General features: G+C 47.9%; 2 protein-coding genes across 5 annotated transcripts in view; both read right to left on the reverse strand.

Moving 5' to 3' along the window:
* Positions 1 to 1,113: 1,113 nt before the first annotated feature.
* Positions 1,114 to 19,494, reverse strand: YTHDF2 (YTH N6-methyladenosine RNA binding protein F2). The gene is made up of 5 exons (XM_063177544.1): positions 19,394 to 19,494; positions 18,949 to 18,973; positions 18,590 to 18,669; positions 13,040 to 14,602; positions 1,114 to 2,063 (listed from the first exon to the last, which is right to left on the reverse strand). The coding sequence occupies exons 1-5, from the start codon at positions 19,418 to 19,420 to the stop codon at positions 2,040 to 2,042; spliced, it is 1,719 nt and encodes a 572-aa protein (XP_063033614.1). The 5' UTR covers positions 19,421 to 19,494; the 3' UTR covers positions 1,114 to 2,039.
* The window catches only part of GMEB1 (glucocorticoid modulatory element binding protein 1), a 31,240-nt gene continuing 8,680 nt past the window's right edge, over positions 1,114 to 23,673 (reverse strand). For 3 of the 4 annotated variants that reach the window (XR_010030720.1, XR_010030719.1, XR_010030721.1), the window contains exons 10-13: positions 21,680 to 22,866; positions 18,949 to 18,973; positions 18,590 to 18,669; positions 1,114 to 2,063 (exon numbers count right to left, since the gene is read on the reverse strand). Coding sequence is in view for 1 of the 4 variants with exons in the window: in XM_063177545.1 (XP_063033615.1) it covers positions 22,160 to 22,866 (707 nt within the window). In the remaining 3 variants the exon portion in view is untranslated. Of the gene's footprint in view, positions 2,064 to 18,589; positions 18,670 to 18,948; positions 18,974 to 20,796; positions 22,867 to 23,673 lie in introns of those variants that run through there. The other variant, XM_063177545.1, reaches the window with a different exon arrangement.

Here is a 23,673-nt window from a genome sequence, read left to right on the forward strand (position 1 = left end):
TGAGATAGAGAAAAACTCTGAATAGTTCGATATATTACTAGTGCCATCATGGAGATATTTTCTTCCATTTTAAAGCCCTTTATTTTTTATTTTATATACATTAAAGTTGTATTTGTTTTTTTAAGCCCTGTATATATCTCTATTTAGAATTTCTAATACTCCAATATCCTGTGTATAGTACAGTAGATACAAGGTTCTATTTTGAAATAAATTTTAACAAGAATAATTTTTTTATATACATAAAAGAAATTATACCAGTTTTTGTAATTTTTGCACTAACACCCCCAAAACTTCCAGAGAATTTTGGAGTTTACAGCTCCAAAAGGGCTGTAACCTCCCTTTCTTTGGGAGGACCCCCACCTAACTGCTCTTTTAGTCTGCCTTCTCCTCCACTGCATCTTCACTCTCTCCCTCTGACATTCGGCTCCCCCAAATTGCCATCTCTGTATCATCTCCTAACCGGGGCTCCCTCATAGCTCATTCCCCAGTTCTAAGGGAGGAAAAGGCAGCCAGTATGGTTTTATTCCACCACTCACTCACTTACTCACTCACCAAGTTACTTCAGCAAGTCTGTTGGTACTTGGGGGCCCTGACACTGGCCATGCCCCCAGGACACCTGACATTGTTCCACAGCAGTGCTTGTCAGTGGTTAGTTGGGTCACCTCCTGGAGCAACAGGCTGCTGCACAGAGGTGGACTCCACCAAAATGGAGAAGCAGGGTCCATGATGACAGAAGAGGAAGAGGGATGGGGAGGTTTTTTATTATTTTCTTCACCATGTGTTTTTCCCAGGGAAGATGATTTGGGCTGTGAGGCATCTGCATCTTCCACTCCTGGAAGGAGTTTGGATCGTCCCCAACTTACCCATGACATGGGAAGGAATCCTGGGAGCAAGGCCAGGTGGGCACTGCCCCTCACATCTGGAGCCAGGTGACACTACGGAGCCACAGCAATCCCAAGGGGCTTGGAACAGCCCCAGGATTTTGCTGGGGATGCCACGATGAGAGCACTTTACTTCAAACTAAAGGAGAAAACACCTCTCCACTACTTTTTTCAGGTATTTTTCCAATAGTTGAGGAGCTGACAGCAAGGGGAAGGGAGCAGGAGACAACAGTGATGCTCAACAGGATCTCACATTTATTAATGAGAAGTGATTAATGGTGAAAAGAAAGGCAACGCCCAGTCCTCATTGGCTTAACAAGAAACTGAAACATAGTCACTACACATTTTACAATATTTCTTCCTTGGTTTGTTTGTTTTGGGCTTTTTATTGTCCAAAATTCATTTTCCTGTAAACAAGGCAAGTTTTTACCACTGTTCTCAGCTTTCAAAAAATCAAATTCATCCAGACCTAATCTTTAAATCTATAAAATGCACAAGAACAGAACATTTCTTAGGACTCCTAGTACTTGACTTTTGAGTAACAAAGGGTCAGAGAAAAATGAACCACCTTTAAGACATAACCTCGGGGACAATTTTCTGTTCAATTCTTCTTAGGCCAAAACCCCAGCTTCCTCACAGAATTCCTCCTCTTCTGGTCCGGGGAAAGAAAAACAAAAAAAAGTTACTCCACTTTGCATGGTGGATGCTATAATTCAGTGCTCCAAGTGCAAATATCAAAACCAGGGAAGGAGGCCCAACAGGGTGGAAAGAGGAGGAACAATGAGATTAAAAATTAGACAAAAAAAAAAGGCATATGCCACTTACGGACTCGAAAATCCAAAACCATAGTAAAAAGACAAAAACAAAGTGTATGCTCTGAAATCACAACCAAAACCAAAAGAAATGGGACAGGTTTTACCTCTACTCTACCTAGAAGGGATTTTTTTGTAGTTGTTTTTTGGTTTTTTTTAGTCCTATGTCTTGTGATATTCCAATACTTTTTTTTTTTTAATTGGAAGTTTGTAAAAGTCTGTTTGAAGTCAAAGGAATTAAGAAAAAAAAGTCCTAATTCTTTCTGGGATACTCTTGCTCCTTTCTCTCTCTGAAAGACAGCTGGGATGCAATCTCTGCAGCAATCTGTGCTGGAGGAATGGCCTTTTACTTGACACGGCCTTGGCGTTCCTGCAAAAAAATAACAGAGATCATATTAACTGAGAGCAGTTTTATTCACTACTGTTACACATCGGCATTCCAAGACATGGCTCTCCCACAGACCCTGTCCCAGTAAAGCCAGGAAAAGAGCATTGTTCTTGTCAAAAGTAGTGCTGCTACTGCATCCAGTCACTGCAGAGATGTGGCACTGCTGAGGTCAAACAGCTCCTTATTCTCCTTTTTTCATCTCAGGTGATTCACCCCCTGCAGAGCTGTATCCAGCTCTGGGGATTCCAACATCAGAAGGATGTGGAACTGCTGGAAGAACTCCAGAGGAGACCACAGAAACATTCTGAGGACTGGAGCCCCTCTGCTCTGGAGATAAGCTGGGGGTGGTTCATCCAGGGAGACCTCTGAGGCCCTTTCTGGTGCCTAATGGGGCTACAAGAGAGCTGGAGAGGAACTTTGGACAAGAGCCTGGAGGGACAGGGCAAGGAGGAATGGCTTCCCACTGCCAGAAGGAAGGGTTAGGCAATATCTTGGGAATTCTACCCCGTAAGGCTGGTGAGAACCTGGCACAGGGTGCCCAGAGAAGCTGTGGCTGCCTCATGCTTTTAAGTGTCCAAGGTCAGGTTGGACAGGGCTTGGAGCAGCCTGGTCTAGAAGAAGGTATATATGCATTGGAATGAGATGGTCTTTAAGTTCCCTTCCAACCCAAACCATTCCATGATTCTATGAAACAAATGCCACCTGAACTCCCCTGTAGGCATCAAAGTAGGCTGGAGCCCAAACCCAGGGAGCACTGACATCAGCCTTGATCTGCAGGGACTGAAACAGTCCCAGCTCCCCTGCAGAAAATCTCTCCAATACCCCTGTCACAACTTGATGGTATCTCACTTGAAAAACAAGAACTTCACAGGAATTTCCCACTGACTGCTATCACCCTGGGTTTTCCTCCAGCACTGTGAAAACACCCTGTCCAAACACTTGCACCAGAACAAAGAGGCAGCACAGCACCAAATACCCCCAGACACCAAAGGCTGCTACCCCCTTTGGTGTTCTCAGCACTCCATGCCCATCTCTTCAGAGTTCTGTTCGGGTTTAATGGAGAAGCTCTCACAGAAGCAGGTCCAGGCTTCCTCAAAGGGTTATGAGGTGTTTGAAGTGTCATTCCCAGATCATAAGACACCACCTAAAAAATGAAACCTGTCAGCAGCCAGAGGGCCCTGAGCTGATGCTTCTCCCTGGCTCTGCCTCTTCCCTGAAGACAGTCAGGTGCCTGTAGTCTGGGCATGACAGGCACTGCAGGGCTCCAGCTCCTGCGGAGTGAGCCCATCACCACCTAACTAGTCCAAGAGGTGCCAAGTCCATCCCACTTCCACAGCAAAGCCATACCTGCAGCCGGTACCCACAGGTACAGCAGGTTTTCCCTCTTCACTCAGAGGAGATGCTGTCAGGGCTCTGAACCTAGTACTTTGGTTCAGCTGAGGATGTTTCCCTGCATGTCCCTCTCTGCCTGGAGTTGTATCACCTGAAATAAGGGCAGCAAGAGTCCCCTGCCTGCTTCCCACAGTCCCATGCTAACCTGCTGATGGGGGGGCACCTTCCCATCTTGGCAGCTCACGCAACCTCTGCCACAAGCACACAGGCTGCTACAGGAAACCTCATCCTTTGCCACTGCTGAATCCAGGAAGAGCCCATCCCCAAACAGCTTCAATCCTCGGACAACAACACGTGCAGCCATCTATCCTTAGAAACCTTCCCAAAAAGGGAGGCCTGGTCTCCAGCTTAGAATACCACCACTGGCTTTAGCCTCAGCCACAGACCCAAGGAGGCTTTACTTCCCATTCCTCTGTAGGATGCAGAGCAAGGCCAGCATGATCCTCTGCTGTCTTCTGGGGACAGGGATCAGACAAAGGCACATGTTCTCATCAAGAACAGTTACCCAAGTAAGTCAATTTAATTCCCCTTTTCCTGTAATCCTGCCCAAGTCTGTTGCAGATGCTTTCATTGCCAAAACACCACAACAGCACAGCAAAATCCAACTGCTAGGTTGGGAAGCAGAGCCAGGCCTGAACACAGAGCACAAAAAGCACCACAGGGAGAGCCACAAATCCAAAGGAAGGTGCCAAGCCCTGTTCCTGGTTCAGCAGCTAGCATGTTATATATGTTACACAGGGACAGATGGCAAAGTCACACATCCCTTTGGGAAGCAGCTGCAACTGCCTGAGCTAATGTAACCACTTCCCAAATGCAGACATGGGATAAGCTGGCTGCCATGTTCAATCATGCCCTGTGCATCTCCAAGGCCAGTGTCCTGGGCTGGGACAGTGGCCAAGGTTCCTGCTGCACACATCACCCTGTTAGCTGAGCAGCTGGACCCTAATTGAATCACCTCTTCCTGCTGAGAAGATGATGCTGCTCCCAAGGCCTGCATGCAGCTAATAAGGAGCCAACCCCAGGGAAAATCCAAACTCTTAAATACCGATGTGTCAGAACAGAGCCTGGAGCAGACGCTCCCCATGTCACCAAGCTAGAGAGGGGGCCAAAGTGAACATCTTCACTTCAGACCTGCTGTAAACCAGGACTGGGGAAGGGGGTCCCCAAAAGGTCCCCATTCCCCTTCAGTCAAGAGCCTGCTTCAAGGAGCAAGCCAGAGGGGAATGGAGGAAAGGTGGCTGGATATGAAAGGAGGTGGATCCCTGATCCAAAACCACAGAACCTAACAGGTTTGGGCTAGAAGAGAGCTGAAATCTCATCTTGCCATGGGCAGGCACACTTTCCACTAGACCAGGTTCTTCCAGGCCCTGTCCAACCTGGTCTTGAACAATTCTGGGGATGGGGCAGCAACAGGTTCTCTGGGCACCCTGTGCCAGAGCCTCACCACACTCCCAGGGAACAATCCCTTCCCAATATCCCATCTGGCAGTGAGAAGCCATTCCCTGTGTTCTGTCCCTCCATTCCTTGTCAAAAGTCCCTCTTCAGCTGTCTTGGAGCCTCTTTGGGCATTAGAAGGGCCTGTAAGGTCCCCCTGGAGCCTTCTCTTCTCCAAGTGAACACCTGCAGCTCTCCCAGCCTGGCTCCAGCTCTTGGAGCATCTCTGTGGCCTCCTCTGGACTTTCTCCAGCAGCTCCACATCCTTCTGATGCTGGAATCCTCAGAGCTGGATGCAGCACTGCATGTAAGGTGTCATCTGAGTGGAGCAGAGGAATAATCCAAGACATCTTATCCTCAGGAGCATTACAGTGATCATTCAACCACCAGCCAGATCTACCAGAATACACAGCAAGGCTCAACCACATTGCAAACATTTGTCCTTCCTGGCTCATCCTTGTCCAAATCCACAGGCTATGTAGCAGTGTAGGTGTCACAGCCCACCCAGCTACGCGACAGCCCCAGAAGACAAAGCAGCATCTGTGCACGCAGACTGGGCTTTGCTCTGGGATATGATCATTGGAGAGCAAAGGGATTCCATCAATAAGTGTTTTATGCCCTTTGGCTGCAGTTTCATTAAACTTGGGTCATATCTTATTGATCCATATGGGAAGAAATAAGAAAGACACCTGCTCAGACTCATCCCCATCCATCAAACCCCCCAGGAACAGGAAGGGCAAGAGCAGCACCTCATGGAAATGGTTGATTTGTGCCACAGCTCAAATCCTGTGCTGACACAAAGTTCACACAAAGCAAGTACGCAAACAGGAGCTCTCTGATCGCACCACTCAAAGCAACTTCAGTCCTGTCACTACTGTCCCCAGGGGCTGCAGCCATGCCACAAGCCAGGTCCTGATAACAGCAACTGAGCAATATGAGATCACCTTATATATTCACACTGCAGGGGAGCCAACAAAAAAAGGATCAAGTGTTTGCACCTGACAAAATGACAGTGAGAGACAACACTGCCCATCTGTTCAGAGACTCTGACCTTGACTGACAACCAAGGTTCAGCATCAACACTCCCAGCAAAGGTAAGGATTTTATTGCCACACCACAGATAGGGAAATAGCCAGACTAAGCCAAAGGAGGACCTGGAGAAGAAGCCAGGGCACAGCTCCCAGCTGTGAAGCTTACAAACCTTAGTTTGTTGGAACCTGCCAGTGCTGCAGGCCTGCCTTGGGCAGGCCAGGCCAGGCACAGTCTGTTTGGCCTGAGAAAGTCCTCCAAGCAAAACGCATCACTCACCCAGTGCCTGCCCATAGAGGAAACAGCAGGCAATTCCTCCATTGGAGCAATGAAACTCCCAGTATCATTCCTCAAAATGCTAAGACACCCCATCAGAAAATCCAGAGTTGGACCCACAAGGATCATCAAGTCCAGCTCCTGGCCCTGAACAGGACACAGCAACAATCCCACCCCATGTTAGAGAGCATTGTCCAAATGCTTCTGGAGCTCTGGCAGCCTTGGGGCCCATGACCATTCCCTGGAGAGCCTGTAATCAAACCCTGGCCTTGGTACACGCAGACACACACACATCAGCCCCACTCAGCCTGTGATGTTGCACTTCGCTGTTTGATGCAATCCCAGCCAAACAACCCAGCAGGACTTCCATGTGCCCATGTCTCCAAGGCAGACATCTTAGATCACTGCCTTAGAAATCATGAGTTACTGCAGCCCATGGCCCTCCCAGCAGGATCTGCTCAAGGAAGACACAGCACAAATGATGGATGATGTATCACTTGTATATTATGCTCCACAAGCAGTCTCAAGTCCCAGTACTTTCAAACCAAACATGACTTTTCCTGTTAGCATTAGAAAGCCATCAGGGTTACCAAAAAAAGCTACATCCTTGTCTAGAAAAGAGGATAAAAATCATGTAGTGATCTGCTTATAGCCTGACACCTTCATCGTACTTCCCATTCACTCAATGGGGCTCACCACCAAGGAAGACAGGAGATGAGGCAAATAAAAGTGATTCTTTGTCATAGCAGGACAGGCCTTTTGTTTTACAGATCAAAATCCAACACAGCAAACCCATATATCCACAGAACTCTAAACAAAACAAACTCATATCAGTGAACAAGCAGGAACCAAGAAGAGACATGGCCTTGGACACCTAATTTCCATGTCAGAGCAACCAGCCTGGGACGAGAAGGGCATGAAGACAGCCAAGGCTTTCCCTCTACAGGGGGGTTTACACAAGGTGGTCTGTGCTATTGGGTATCCTCAGGCACACTGCTGTTCCCCAGAATCTTTCCAGGCACCTTTTAAAACTGATTCAAACAATTGCCAAGAACAAACCTCTTAAACAAACCTCCTCTTAAACATCACATTTAATTGCCTGAATAAAGCAGACCAATTCCCATAAACATTTCTAATTACTCTCACACAGGAACTCTTGTCCCACAGGTCAGGAAACAGAATGGTGAAAAGCTGAGAACATGCATGAATATTTAGAGCAAAAGAGACAGAGCAAGCTGGGAGGATTCCCAGTGGCATTCCATGGAAAGACAGCTTCGCTCACAACACAGCCTGGAACTGGACTGGCTGATTTTGGAGCGAAAAAAAAACCCAAAACACAAGTCCTTTCCAGTCATTAGGAAGAAAGAAAATTCTCCTGGTCTTCAACAACCAGGGAGATTTTTATTCCTCCCCATCACTACAAGGGAAATGCATTTCATTACTTTGGTGACCTTAAACGATCGCTCAGGCAAGAAGTCTTACCATAAGTGTCACAAAACTCTTCAGAAAAGGAAGGAACTCCACTTAAATGTTTCAAAATCTTCACTGCTTTAGAGTTAAAGCCCTGGCAGTGCCCTCTGTCACACCATGCAGGTGTAATGTCAAGCAACATTCTCTGAAGGTATTTTACAGATGGTACCACAAATAACAGCTGAGATGGAGACAGCAGAGCCCTTCCCCACTGTGCATAGATACAAAGAAGGAAACCGAAGAGTGTGGTTTCCTTTCCCCCCAAGATTAGAAACAAAGTACAAGCTTTTTAGGTAGATTTTATCTAAATCTTCCAAACTGGGATTACATTACAATAGCTCTGCAGTTAACCACACAAAAAAGCAGCTCAGCATTGTACTTTTAAGAAAAAAAAATCTAATTATACAGAACCAGAAATTTCCAAGTTCTTGCACAAACCCCAAATGGTTCATTATTAACTGCTCAAACACACTGTTATATGACTTATATGTCAATTAAAAAGGCTCATACTGGGGACTAGTCACTGGAAGGAGCTACAAATAACTTCTATCCTAGCCATCACAGTTTGGGTAATGACCATCCTTGTTTAAGAGGGACTTCCCTAGGAACTGCTGTGGTAGAGCAGGGTGCTGGCACTGTTCTGACTGACAAACCTCCAGTGGTTTGTACCACTAAGGAACTAATTATTAACTCACAAAGCTGTAAGACAGCACAATTACTACCAGGTACAAACCAGAACATGCAGGAAAATGAGAGGACTAATTGTAATGAGAGTGACCACAACACAAAACAAGGAGCTTCATGAACCTGAAACAGAAAAAAAATAAAAGTTTCTTTCAGGCAAAAAGCTGGTGCAGAATTACAGTTTCAATAAGAACAAGGAAGGAACACTGTGCATGGAGCTGTACTTGATTGACTGCTCACAAAACAATGCACCTCAACTGTTTTCTTGGGATCCTAATCGGCTTTCAAGCAATGTCTTGTGACCCACTGTACTTCTGCATTAGGGAAAAATCCAGGGAACTGAACCAGACCACGCGCTGGGGTTTCACTGAACGAAACAGACAGCAAAGAGTCTTGCTTGGAAGATAAGAACTTTTTCTGGGGAAGCAGATGTTAATAACATAACCTGAAACACACACCTGTGTTTCAGGACAACTCTAACAGCAGGGAAAAAGAGTGCTGGTCCACCCTATAGGGAATATTCTCCCTCCTCCCCTCTGAAATTACAAATTGGGAAGAAGTAAAAAAGAGCTTTGTAAAATCCATCAGAAAGCATTCATGTATTCCAGTGACTGTAAAATAGCCTGCCCATTTCAAACAGCCTCATACAACACCCCTCAGTTTTCCCTTAAATCACATGTTCCAAGGAGGCAGTGACACTTGCCAGTATTAATACTCTCTTAACCAGTAGACAGCATCATCTGAGGCACAAAGCAGCACAATTCCAGAAATAACAGATCCAATCTGGCCAATCTGACCTCTGTGCTTTGAGGCTGATCCTGATCATGAAAAACCCCACCAAAGCTCTCCCCGTTCTGCACAGCTCAGCTTGACTCAACATTCAAAGTCTCAGCAGACAGTGTCTCTTCTCAGCTGCAAATCTTACCACTAAACACTACACAGCACTGGTTTTCCTGACAGCCTTCCTAAAATCCCTGGAACCTGTGAGTAGCCAAATATCTCATGCCTGGGCAGGCAGAAAGAACCAAAATAAACTTCCCTTGGAGTTTTCCACTGATTGCATTTCCACAAAACACAAGCTGTCAACCTTTCACACCAAGCAGATCATTATGGGAGACCTTTACTACAAGGTCAACACAGCATTCCTAGAAATCCAAGTGCATGACCACAGGGCAGGGATTGTGTAGTTGTTTTGATTGTTTAAAGCAAAGATAAAAGAATTCTTACATGGAAGAAGTCAGTGACAAGCTCTACCATAAAAGCAGCTATTCTGGGGTTCAAGACTGCGCTGGACAGGATTGCACTGCAAGTTGGCTCAACCATTGTGGGTCAGGAGAATATTCAAACCTTTTTAAAAAATGGATTAGTAGAACAAAGCAACACATGGAAAAGGAATGGGGATTAGCATTAGAGGAAAAGGATGGGCACAGGCAACAGGAAAAGAAAGAGGATTATTTCAGTGTTTTCAACACTAAACTAACTACCCACCCCCTCCCTTCACTGGACAATGGAAACAGCATAAACACTATACATTTTTCATATAATTTCTTGGACCTGCTTTAGGGGATTCTGAAGAAATGACTAACAGGGAGAAGTATAAAAGAATAATCAAGAGTTTCCAGACTTTCACAAGTGATCATCCATCTGCTCAGGCAGCAAGCCGCAATCAAACTGCAAATGAGACAAAGATTTGGGCAAGCTGCAGCTCAATGAAATAACTGCAGCTCAGGATAAGTTTGAAGCAAGCCAAACCTTGAAACATTTAAGCTTCAAAGAATACAACTGCAGAGCATCAACATCTCACACTGTAGGAGAAATAAAAGAGCTGGGAGCAATGGAATTTCCCCAGCACAAAAGCAGGCAGGGAGCTACTGCCAGACCAGTGTTTTAACTTTTCAGTGCTTCAGTTCTGGTTCCTCATATATTTTTTAAATTCAGGTGATTACTTGAGATGCTTCAAGCAGACAGAGCATGGTTTGGGCTTTTTGGCACCTCTAGTCCCATGGTAGGAATCACTCCAAGAAAAAAGAAAACCCTCCTCCACCAAAAATAACTGTTCCTCAATGAAACCATGAAAGAAAAGACACAGAAACCTTAACCACATTCCAGGCTGTGTCAGTGAATGACTGAGGAGGTCAAACTGTTGCTGTAAGAATGACCAAGGCCCAGTCACCTCCTCTGTGCCGGATGTTACACGGGCCCGAGCATGAAACACAGGATGAGTAAATAACAAAGAGCAAACACCAACTGTGTTTACACAGCTCCCTTCTCCTCTGTGAATTCCAAAGACCTATGACTAAGCTCCTTTGCAGAGAAAGAGTGCTTTCCTAATCAACTACTGCTGCATCCTCTAGAACATGGTTCAGAAAGGCAGCACTGGCACTCAGACTACCGCTGCTGCTTTTGACTCTCCACACCAGCACGTCTCAAGATGCAAGCAAGGGGAGGAGACTTCAAAAAGCAACTGAGAAGATGAATAAAGATACTTTACAGCTTTAAGAAAACTGCTAAGCCTTATTTCTAGTATATTCCCGATTTTAAGACTTCACACAGCAAATGCAGCAGCCTTCCAGAAGAGCCCATCATTCTGTCTGCTTTTCCCAAAGCCTTCTCTCTTCTCCTCCTCCTTCTGCTTACCCATACCTAGTATTAACTCTTTTCATCCATCCATCCCTAACCTGTCCTTAAGGAGCATTTTCTCCTTTCCCCTGCATTCTCCCACTGTGCCACAGTCTGACTCTCTAACAATGCTAACTGTTGCTCCCTGAAGTCAGGTCTGGAGGGTTTCACAGAATCCCATAAGGATTTAGGTTGAAAAGTACCTTACAGATGATCCCGCTCCACCCCTTGCTGTGGGCAGGCACATCTTCCACTAGACCAGGCAACTCCATCCAAGCTGGTCTTGAACACTTCCACAAACGGGGCAGCCACAGCTTCTCTGGGCCAACCTGGGCCAGAGCCTCCCCACCCTCACAGGGAAGACAGAGGCTAGACAACAAGTGAAACAATTCTAGGAGGTGAAATCACACAAAACAATCAGGTCCTCACAAAACACCAGTTTACACCTTCACACTTTGCCATTTATTATGCCTCCCTTACAGACTTTCGCTAAGTACTGCAAGTAACCACATTTGTGCTTAATTATTTTAATTTATATGATGCTCCATGTAAAATATATATAAAAAAATTTAAAACTGCATTCACTGTCACAGTGAGCAGCTGCAGCTCCTGATTATGTTCTTCAGGTCTTGGGGGGGAAAATTCCCTATTGCTCAAACTAAAGAGATCATCAGGAAACTTGGCAAACTCCCAGCCAGCTGTGCTAATGCTAATTTTTATAATTATCGTTTTGATCAAACATAAGCCAGATCCACATTGAGGGGAAGGGCACCAGGTGACTTTACTACAGCTGAACCCAAGTAAGATTCAAAGTCCACTGGTTCCTGAATTTGGGGCAGGATTTTCAATTAATGTATCATTAAGGAGTAGATGACGATGGGAAGATTTGAGAGCAGCTGCAAAGCAAGTTGGGAGCTCAGCTCATGTACCACACTGCTGGCAGCACCATGCAGGTGACAGCCCACCATGGCCCCAAAGAGAGCAAGGAGGAACACAGCGACCGTGTCCACAGGACAAGCAGGCATGGACTTCAATCGCAGTGAGGGAGATTTAGGTTGGGCATTAGACAAAGCCTCCTTACAGGAAGGATAATTAAGAAGAGGGATAGATTGCCTGGGGAGGGACAGGAACTGCTGTTCCTAGAGGTTTTACAAGTGGAGGGAGACATCTGTCATGCTGACCCCACTGTGGCCAGGGGGTGGATTAGCAGCCATTCTAAGACCCGGCTCTGGTTTCTAACAACTTCCCAAATCCCTTCCTGGTCTCCAGCTTCAAACTGCTCTGATCCAGGAGCTGATAATGGCACAGAAATACATTTTGTTTACATCACAGCACTCGGCAAAGGCTGAGATTCAGCATAACCAACACACAGTCAATAATCGCAGGTGGGGCCTGGGCAAGGCTTCTCACCCCACTCTGCCAAGTGCTGGCACCTATTTCATAGAATCATGGAACAGATTTGATTGGAAGAGATGTTAAAGATCATCTAATTCTAACTCATGGGCAGGGACACCTGCTAGACCAGGCAGCTCCAAGCCCCAATCAACCTGGTGTTGGACATTTCCAGGGATGGGGCAGCCACAGGTTCTCCAGGCAACCTGTGCCAAGGCCTCACCACCCTCACAGGGAACAATTTTCTTCTAATATCCAATCTAAATATATTCTCTCAATTTAAAGCCATTCCCCTTAGTCCTGTCTCTTAAGGCCCTCGTAAATAGCCTAATTTCATCTTTCCTGGGCTTCCATCAGGCACTAGAAGGTCACAATTATGTCACCCCAAAGCCTTCTCTTCTCCTGGCATAGCAATCCAAATTCTCTTAGTCTTTCCTCACAAGAGAGCTGCTCAATCCCTCTAATCACCTTGGTGGCTTCTCTGGACATACTTCCCCACAAAGTCAGGCTACTATTTGGGTGTGGGTTCCAGGTATGAGGAGGCAGACAGCCAAAAGGCAGGCTAATATCCACAAGTCCACACCCCAGAGTTTGTCCGGTGCAAGGCAGCGCCCACCACCTCTTGCCCTTCTGAACTCGGACAAGACACACAAACATGTTACCTTTTTAACATTTTCCTCCTCCTCTTGGCGTTTCTCATAGTGTGAGAAGTCATCAAAGATGGAGGTGGTGTGCTTGTAGGTGGCAATAATTTTCAACACCTGCTTAGCCTTTTCCAGAGGCACCTCCTGAGTGTCCCTGGAGTTGGTCACTGGTTTATTCTCGTTGTTCTCTAGGCGGATGTGTCGCAGCTGGCTGTTGGGAACGTCCTTCACAAAAATCCACCTGACATCAAAACGTCCTTTCCATTTGTCCTGGGACCACACACCTGCACAGGTGTTATAGTCCACAGCAGATTTCATTTCTGCTACGCCGCAGAAGTGACCACTACCGTTGACACTGAACAGTAAGTATACGGGGCCCTTCCCATTCATGGAGCGATAGGCTGCATCCAGTCTCTTGTTGCCATGCTCCGTACTGCACCAGATATTGTATTTAATGGAACGGTGGATATCATCCTCAGAGTAACTCTTAATGATGAAAACCCGCCCATGCTTTGGGTTCCAGTCAAAATCCTTGGGGTTATAGTTGTTAACAGATCTCAACTTCTCTAAGACTGGGTGTGGCTCAGGAGAACCAGAACTGGCCTGAGCCTGTCCCACTCCATTACCGTCCACTCCATTCTGGCCAAAGCCATTGCCACGATTCCGAGGGGCGACCCAGCGGGTGGGCTGTGCTGGTGGCACAGGCAGTGGGGCTGATAGTGGCAGTGCCTGCGGCTGCTGCCCACCCGGAGTCTGGGTAACCGGTGGGCTACTACTGATCTGCTGGCCCAGGGGCTGTGGAGATACCTGTGGCGGCTGCTGAGCAAGATTCTGGACCAAGGTCTGTGATGGGGCTTTTGCCACTGCCCCTTTGTTATCCCAAGTTCCGATATCCATGTTATGTTTTATGGGAGGAGGCGGAAGACTTGGCCCTGCAATGCCATTCTTGGCCTTCAGCTTGGGCTGCTGCTTGGCAGGTTTGCTGGCAATGTCAGCCCATGAGGTTGGCTTTGGTGGTGCAATCGTTGCCGGAGGCAAACTGTTGGACGTCACAATATTACTGGTGATAGACCCACTCCCCACGGCTGGACCGATGACTTTCGGGACACTGCTCGCCACGTCCGTGCTGCCCAGCTTGAGGGCTGCCATGCCCTGGTCAATAGTGTTCATGCCAGGAGCCTTGTTGAGGGTCTCATTGGCAAAGGCTGACTGCCCATCGATCATGGCCCCTCCCAGTGAGCTGGGAGCATAGGCATAGTTGCTGCTGTAGCCAGAGCTTTGAGTAGATTGTCCCTGAGAATTGTTATTTCCCCAAGCTGAAAAGTCAATCCCACTTGGAAAGAAGTTAAAGCCGTGCTGCCCAAGGAATGGAGTGCTGCCAAGGGCCCCTGGCTGCCCAAACATGGCATCGGGAAGGAAGTGAGGCTCCCCATTGCTTAGCTGTCCATATGAGGTCAGGTAGGGCATGGGGGGGTCTCCCCCTGTAGACCAGGCAGCTTCATTTAAGGAGTAGGAGAATCCAATGGAGGGACTGAAGTAGCTTGGTAAATAGGAATCAGACATTGCAGTGTATGCATTATTCTGAAAGAAAACCACAAAAACATAAGCACTGAATTGTTAGAAGGAAGTGAACCAATTTTAAGGGACCAGGAGTAAAGGCACCTTAGACTTCCCCATGCCCTGCTCCTTCCTGCTTTAGGACTGGGCAGACAAATAGGCCCAGCCTTGAACACCTCCTTTGTTAGAAGGGCTCAAAAATTTGTTCCATTGCCAGAAAGGTTAAAGATAAAGGCTAAGAAAGGTTAAAGACAAAGCTTCTCATGCCAAGAGGGGAGTGTGTGGTGTTCCTGACATACACTGGACACTGAGAATCCCCGGAGCTCCTGCTCAGGCTATAAATCCAGTATCTTGCATCCAAATATCATCTTCTGCTAGTAGCTACCTCCAACAAGGATTTTTCCTGCTTGTGTAACATACTTAACCCATATTAGGGGGTTCCAGGGAGGATCTGGGGAAAGAATGCAGAGAGAAGGGGAATAAGAAAGAAAAGGATCCAGAAGACACACACAGTGAAAATCACAAGTGTCCCTGATTGCTTTCCTTAAACTTACTAGCCATGAAAACAGCTTTATTCCTTCAATTAAAAGTTCCACACTTCACAATATTTCAAGCAATTGCAAACAAACAGGGATTTAAGCCCTATTCTTCAAAACACAAACTCCTCCAGTGCTGTGGGTACACACTGAAAATTACCTGAAAATGGGAAGTAATCAACAGAAGCCTTTTGCAGCACAGTGACAGCACCAGCACAAGCAGGTTTCAAATCCAGAGAGGAAAAAAAAAACCCGCCTCCATGTCTTGATCTCCCTTTTAACATCCAAGTAGCCTTCAGGTTACAAAAAACAAATGCCTAATTTGACAATTAGGGAAGTCTCAGACATCCCCAAGATTTGCTTACATGAAAAACATCTGTCATTTCCCATTCAAACCCAGGTCCCCTCTGGGGAGTGGTTTCAGTCCTGCTAATGGGCATCATCCTGAGTAATTTGAACCTGTGAGCAGCAGCCTCGCCTGCCCAGCCCCTAAGACATGAGCCCAGTACAGACGAGATAAAAGGTGCATTCAGTTCCCAGCTAAAAGCTTGGCTTGCAGCAGGCTCTGCTCCATTTTTCATTGAATCACTCACGTGCGAAGCACAGCTCCCAGAGGATTTTACGTTACACTGAAATCCAGGGAGTCTCTCAAGTCGGCTCTGGCACTCTCCAGAAATACCTGAAGGTTTGCCACTACCTTCTACTTACAGGAGAGCAACAGGTTTGGGGCTAACCAACCCCCAACTTTAGAGAAATTAATAGGAACTATTTAACACCATGTGTTCTGAGACAAGATTTCTGTGGTACTGCCTGAAAACTCAAGAGATGCTCTGTTCAAGCTTTGATTTCACAAACGTCTCCCAAAAGCAAATTAGTAAAAAAACTGACTCTCATCCAGAGTTTTACACACTGAGGAACTGAATCCTGCTAAATCCAGGACTTAATTTGTCCAAAAGCACCAACACTGACACTAACTTGTAAGAAAAATGAAACTTAAACTTCCTATTACTATTTTGAGCCACTAAAATCACTTCATAAGTTTATTGCCTCAATGATAAGAGTAATATTTTCTCTCCTGAACTCAGCTTTAAAGAAACAGGAACATGCCAGCCCATCCCTAAACCTGAGGCAGAGCATTTCTCCACAAGAGTACTCAAAGCACATCACTGTCAGATATAAAAAAAAAAAAAAAAAATCTTTCTTCTTGCCAGCTTAAAATATTTTCCCACTGGTCAATTATGTCCAACTTTGACATATCCAACACAGGGCATATTAAGCTATGACCTGTAGAATACTAAGCACTTGCATACAGGTAAGAGAGCAGAGTAGTTCAAGAGTTGAGCACAGGCAGCTCAGAGCAGATTTGGGAATTTGGGACACTGTTTGGGACACAGTCGCTGCTGTTCTCCACCTGAATGTCTTCAACACTGCTTTGTTATCAAACAGCACTTCACTCTGCTCCCCTGCCCTGACACAGCCGACACACTTGCTGATTACCATGCAAATAAAACAACACCAGCTTCTCATTCTCTCCATGACTAAGACTCTTCGCACAGTTATTTCCTCAAATTCACTGTTCCTCTTCACCTCAGACCAAGGTTCTTAGTGAGCCTTGCTGTTGAGCTTTTGGATTTTAAACGATTAAAAAATCATTTACTGTGTATCTGAGCTTTAAAATACACAGTAACCTCCTGGGAACTGAAAAGTAACAGTCAGACCTGAAAGAGTAGGTGCGGAAAATAAGGAGCAGTGAAACTTTACAACACGGTTACCTCACGGGTATGTGGAGAGCTCAGGAATCAACTCCAAAACTCATTTACTTCAATTATTCAGAGCAGTTTCTCTAACTCCCTTTCCCATCTCCACTAAAGAGGTGTACCCCTGGATACCTATGTATTTTTGCCTCCCTCCAGACTGAGCTCTGGAGGTTTTGGACTCTACACAGCACAACAAGGAACAGAGTCACTCAAAGGTTCCACTCCAAGTTAACTTGGTGGTTTCATCTTGCCCTGGCTCAGTTTCTGTCTCCTGGGGCACATACAACCACTTCCTTATTTTTAAAATGCATTTTTACCAGCCTGAGACACACTGAAAGAAATTAAAGATCCAGAAATACTTCATCAAAACATGTAAAAGAGAGTAAAATACTGCGTTGCTTCAAAATTATAGTAACCTTTTTGTCTTTGGGAAATTAAATAAAACTGCAGTTTGTATGAAAAACATCCATATTCAGAAAGAAGCTGGGAATTAGGGATGTTGATAGCTGAGAAAGAAAAAAAACAGCATTAAACAACAGCTACTAGGAAAGCAACTGCTTTTATTCAAGACTTGAGAAAGCAATAACATTCTCTCACCCTATGAAGGCTGAATTTAGGCTTGTAACTTTTCAAGGGGTTGAATGCAGTGAGTTGTCTTGATGGACAGGCTGAATTCTGAAGATTATGAACAGCTGACAGATAAAGAATACTTATCCTCAGATCTTTAGCACAAACTAGGAAAATACTTGCTGAAAATTTAACTGAGACAGTAACCTGTTCATGTGTTCCAGTAAAACATGCATCACGTTTACATGAGAAAAATAACGTACTAAAAAATAAAAATATGCAAAAATACAGCACATTTATATACACATATATATACAGCATACACAAAAAGGGGAAACTAGATCAGCTGATTTTTACTGATCGCAACTGGAAAGAGAAGGCAAGACAGCAACCTGTCTGCTCCAGTGCTATTACAGATGTTTATCTATGTACTCACTTGTACATCTAATCAGCTGAACTCCATCTGCTCTGTGTCACTCCCCTGCAGCTCATTACAGAAAACAAACACCAGTTAACAGTGGTGTTACTCTAAGAGAAAGTGAAGAGGAAAAGTAGCTGCAAGTTTGACTTCCAGGATCTGGTCACAAAGCTCCAAAACTGTCTGGCTCAACTTCTCAGAAAGTCTCAAAACTTGAATCACATGTGGGCTCTGGGTTTGGGTTTTTTTTGTGAAAAACAGAGAAATCCCCCTGATAGGCATCATCAGTTGACTTGGTGTTGAGGTAAGAAGATTGGTCTGATCCTCTGAAAGGTACAGTAGCCTGCTGTGAAGCAACTTCAAAACCCAACTCAGCACATTTCTCTGGTGTAAAGAACCAGAAACCAACACAGTCACAACACTAAAACTGAAAGAGCAGAAATGGTGACTTTGAGACAGTCACGTTGAAAAAAAAAGAGCTGGACACCAACTCCAGGAAGTTCTCAAAAAGTTGCTAGAAACCTTCCTACCTCACCCACCACAATCTAAGGGCAGTCAATGCTTTCTACCAGCAGAAATGCAGATATAGGATAGAGTATTAGTTATGGCAGCTGGCAAACATCAAAATGCAATCAGTGGAGATGGGAAACATACAAGGAGGCCAAACTTCCCTCCACTGGAGCAGCAGGAAACCTTGCTGCTCTTGGTCCTCCTGCCTGCAACAGGTACTTACCGGGCGAGCCTGGGGACTCAGGTAGGGCTCAAAGTCATCATCATTCAACCCATCTTTCTGGTGCACAGAGCCGTTTTGCACTGAGAAGAGATGCGTAAAGTTAGAAAAACCTAGGCAATAAGCTCCCATTATTATGAGCTTAAAGTATTTAAAGTCAAACCCGAGAATATAATGAACTTCTGCCAATTCTAACACACCACGCTCAGCCCACGGCACACAAGACACTTTCCCACCGCACAGGCACCACCTGCAAACTATCCCCAGCCCAGCAGGCAGACGGGGTCGCAGGGTTTATTTCCCTCCCGGCAGAGGGATCCTCCCTCTCCCAACCAGGCCCGCCCGACCCCCCGGGATCTCACCTTTGTTGCCTTGGCCCTTGGGTCTCTGGCGCGCCAGCAGCGACGTGGGGAAAGAAAAAGGGAAAGCGGTGAGTCAGAGGAACAGACCCGGCTGGGGTGAGGATACAGACCCGGCCCAGTGAGGGGAAGACAGAGCTGGGGAGGGTAAACAGACCCGGCCGAGAGAGGGGAGGGCAGATCTGGGGTGGGTAAACAGACCCGTCAGAGCGGGGAGAGCCAAGGCCCGGCAGGGACAGACCCGGCCCGGGGAGGGGAGAGATCCGGCCCGGCAGGGTCGAGCCCTGCGGGGACAGGCCCGACCCGGCCGCATCACAATGGAGCGCGGCCATGCGACGGGAGAGGAGTGAGGCCGCAGCCGCCGCCCGGCCCGGGGCGCAACCCGTTAGGCCCAGAGCCGCGGCCTCGCCCAGCAGGGCCGTCCCGGTATCGGCGGGGGGACTCCTACCTGCTCCAGGAGGCTGCTAGCCGACATGGCTCCGCGGCGGGGCTGCAGGCGGGGCGGGGCGGGAGGCGGCAGCGCTTTGTCCGGGCCCGGCGGGCTCGGGGCGGCCCTGGCGGACTCGGGGCGGTCGCCGGCAGGGCGGGGGGACGCTCTATCCCACCATCTCCACCCCACCCCCCCGGCCGCGCGTCTCTATGGCCCGGGCCCGCCGCCTCGCGCTCCCCCCGCCCGGTCACGCGGCACCGCGCGCGCCCAGGCACAATGGCGGGAAATAGGGGGGAAAGCGGGGGGGGAAACGGGGGGGGGTGTAGGGTTGGGGGGCGCAGTGCATGCCGGGACGGCGGAGGACCGGCGCGGGGTGGGGAGCAGCGCCTCCATTCGACTGGAAGTGGGAGGCCTCTTAAAGGGCATGGCGGCCTCGCTGAGGTTCTAAGGCAAAAAATGGCAAATTCGGGACCCGGCTGCGGGCTCAGCCCAACCTCATCCTGTCGCGCGCGACATTTTAGCTCCCCCCGTCCCCAGTCCAGCACTCCAGGGTGCAGAGAACCCAGGGAACATCATAGTCCCATAGGACACCCACCCAGGTCAAGGGGGCTACCTGGGTGCCAGGTAGATGTACAGCGATCAGGGAGTGCAGAGTCACCCCACTTTCCGGCCAAAAGACACAAAAACCTCCAGCAGGGACCTGACAGGATCTGCTGTATGCCTGGATTGGGGAAGGGGGTCCCCAAAAGGTCCCCATTCCCCTTCAATCATGGGCCTGAGGAAGCCAGAGGAGAATGGAGGGAAGCTGGCTGGATGTGGAAGGAGGTGGATCCCTGATCCAAAACCACAGAATCCCAGACTGGTTCGAGCTGGAAGAGACCTGAAAGCTCCTCTTGTTCTACTCCCTGCTGTGGGCAGGGACACCTTCCACTGTCCCAGGCTGCTCCAAGCCCCATCCAACCTGGCCTTGGACACTGCCGGGGGCCCAGGGGCAGCCACAGCTTCTCTGGGCACCCAGTGCCAGAGCCTCCCCACCCTCACAGGGAAGAATTCTTTCCCATATCTCCATCTAACTCCGCCCTCTGGCAGTGAGAAGCCATTCCTCTTTGTCCTGTCCCTCCAGGCCCTTTGTCAAAGTTCCCCTCCAGCCCTCTTGGAGCCCCTTTAGGCACTGGAAGGGGCTCTAAGAGTCTCCCCAGAACCTTCTCTTCTCCAGACTGAGCATGGGATCTGACTCCCACAGCTATTCCCACCTCCACTCCAAGCCAGGAAGCACTTCCCAGAGGCCAATGTCAGAGCAGCAGCGCCCACCCCTCAAAAATCAAGGTTCAGGAATCCCTGCCCATCCCCTGCTCTCCCCAAGGCGGTGGTGGCACTGCCTTTCACCTCTCCAATGAAAAAATCCATTGGAGCTTAACTCCATTTTTCCTTTTAATGCAAAAAAATAGCCAGACACATCTTCCTGCCCTTTCCCCACCCTCCCCAGGTGTGTTTCCTTTGCTTAGTATTTCCAGCCAAGCAGTTCCCACCCTTCCAGCCTCCCAAATCTCTGCACCTCTGAAGCCACCCGTTGCTTTCCCCCTCCATTTTCCCAGTGTGGCAAAGCCCAAATAGATCTCCAGCCACTGGAAAAAAAGAGGGAAAGTGGGAAAACAGCGGAGTGCACCGTATTTCAGCAATGTGCCAGTTCTAACCCTGCCAAGAGATTACAGGAAGAAAGAAGAAAAAGTAATACAAAAATAAAACCACCAAACAAGAAGCAACAAGCACGGAGCAGCCTCAGCACACAGTGTAAACAGAAGCTGTCCTGATCCGAAATCTGTCTCTCCCAGAAAGCAACAGCACAACATGCTTTGTACACCTTGAAAGGTCCCTGGGGTGCTGAGCAGCCAAGGGGGAGGACTGGGTTTGAGCTTGAGTTGATATTCATTGCCTTATTCAAAGGCTGAAGTGATCTCGGAATCTTCAAGTGGCATTTGCAGCACCAAGCCTTGCCAGGCAGGGAAAGGGATGGGGGAAAAGTGCCATGGGAAGAGGAGGGATTGGGATACAGGGACCCTGAGAGAGGGTCCCAGGGCTCTGCGGCTGGGAAATCTGGACAAGGGAAGGGAGAGAGCAAACAAATACAAAAAAATAGAGATATAAAAACAATTTGTGTGGAGGAGGAGAACATGGACAGTAAATTCATTGTACTGTCAGCCTCCTCAAAGCAAGAAAAATAATAAAAAATCCCATTTGAGGTGACAGTGAAGGGTCTGACGGAATTCCCTTTCCCTGGGGAAAATAAAAATACAAATGAGGTACCTGTTCCACCCCAAATCCGTCACCCCTTCTCACAGCCACATCCACACGCAAGTGTTACTGTCTCTCAAATAAAGTCTCCGGGCCAGGGCAGCCCTGGAGCAGAAGCACCGGGGCATGGCTAGTTCCTCCTGGTTGGTTTGTCCAGCAGAGATCCAGTCTCTCCTTGACCCTGCCACGGGTGGTATTGTTCAGTGCTCCACAGAGACGGAGCCTTATCCATGTCTCATGTGTTTCTCCAGCTTTGTTTAAAAAAAACCCCAAACCTTTTACACACACGCACACATATATATATGTATATGTATATGTGTGTGTGTATATATATATATATATATATATATACACATATATATATATATATATACACAGTACAATGAAAATATCCATAGTAACAACTGAGGTGGCTGGAAAAGATGCTTAACAAAAAAGCCTGAAATAAAACGAATTCCCAACTCTTCCACTAACAGATGCTTGCCTTCCCCACTAGTCTTCCAAGACCACAATCTCCACATTATGGACCTGGTGCTGATGGTCTTCCACATCTCCCACCACTTTCTCCTCAGTCCTCAGCTCTGTCTCCAGGATCACAGCTTTGCCCTCTGATTCGTCTGTGTCCACCTCAGGATCCGGCGCTGGGTCAATCTCTATGATGGTCTGCCCATCATCTGAGGTGCCTTCCACAGCTTGGATGGTGGAAGTGATGCCAGACTCCATGGCCACTAGTTCCACAGGGTTGACCATGGTCGCCACGTTGGCGAGGGCCCCGGTGTCCTGCATGGCTGCTGAGCTCAGCAGTGCCAGGCTGGAGGATGGGTGCAGGGTGACGGTGTCCGAGGAGCTGGTCTTGGAGGATGAAACCACGGTGGCATATCGGAAGAGCTGGGAGCCAGACGGCAAGGTATGAACAGTCACTGGGCTGGAGCCTTGGCTGAGGGTTGCCACTGGGATGTTGCCCACAGAGAACTGTTGTCCAACGGGCGCGATGGCGATGGGGGAGATGACAGTGAACTGAGGCTGCTGGATGGGGGTGGAGGGGCTGAGGATGGTAGCAGAGGCTGGGCGCTGCAGACGGGGTCTCTTGGGAGGCTTGGGAGTGCTCATGGGCATCAGCACCACGTTCTGGATGGTTTGAGACTTGGTCTTCTGGTCCCTGGCAAGTTTCTTCTGTTCTTCCAGCTGCCGCTCCAGGTCTGCATAGGGAATGGTTGAGCAACATGTCACGCCAGGGTAAGTAGGAGCTCTTGGGGCTCCAGAACCAACCATCACTCCCACATTTGTGACAGGAGGTCACCCAACCACCCAGCAAGCCTGATCTTGGCTTCTCCCTTGAGATCAAAGGGCACTGAAGGAAAAGGCTAGGTTCTCCTGCCACCTACATAGACCTGGTCAATGTTCCAGCTGCCAGCACCTGGGTAAGACACAGGTAACATTCCATACGTGTTGGCTACTCCTACTGACGAGATGGACATTTCTGCTCCCCACAAGCTAAAACCCACTTGCAAGGGAGAGTGGATAAACCCCCCCCAGGCAGTTGGAATTGCTTCCTGAGCTTGGCTGGATCACCTCCCCAGGAGCCAAGCACCTGCATTGGGGACAGCCAGCAGGATGAAACATCCCCCTCAACACTTATCAGTGGGAACATTGGGAGCCAGAAGTAGCACAGTGACCTCATTTATCCAGGCAGCAGGGGACTAGGACATCTCAGATAATAACAGATCCTACAGTACATGGTGAGGAGGGAGACACATCCAATGAGCAGCTCTGGGGATCCCAGGTCAGTCAGTGGCTTCAGCTCAGAGAAAACTGAGCAGGATACCCAATAGCACTATAAGACAAGAAGATAGTCCTGATAGCCAAGACAAGCAGAAGCTCAGCACCCCATACTCAGAGAGGCTTATTAGCTTGGGTACAGCACAACACTGTCCACAGCTCAGGTGATGATTGCACAGCCCTGAGCTGGCAGGTCCTACCCCTAATCCTGAGGGAACTGGACCTCA

The sequence above is a fragment of the Melospiza melodia genome, chromosome 27 (genome assembly GCF_035770615.1).
Source record: "Melospiza melodia melodia isolate bMelMel2 chromosome 27, bMelMel2.pri, whole genome shotgun sequence".
Lineage (NCBI taxonomy): Eukaryota > Metazoa > Chordata > Aves > Passeriformes > Passerellidae > Melospiza > Melospiza melodia.

Coding starts and splice junctions, on each gene's coding strand:
- YTHDF2 (XM_063177544.1), bottom strand. CDS start 19,420: ATGTCGGCTAGCAGCCTCCTGGAGCAG. Junction 18,974..19,393: donor CTAGCAGCCTCCTGGAGCAG/GTAGGAGTCCCC, acceptor CTGGCGCGCCAG/AGACCCAAGGGCCAAGGCAA. Junction 18,670..18,948: donor CAAGGGCCAAGGCAACAAAG/GTGAGATCCCGG, acceptor ATCTCTTCTCAG/TGCAAAACGGCTCTGTGCAC.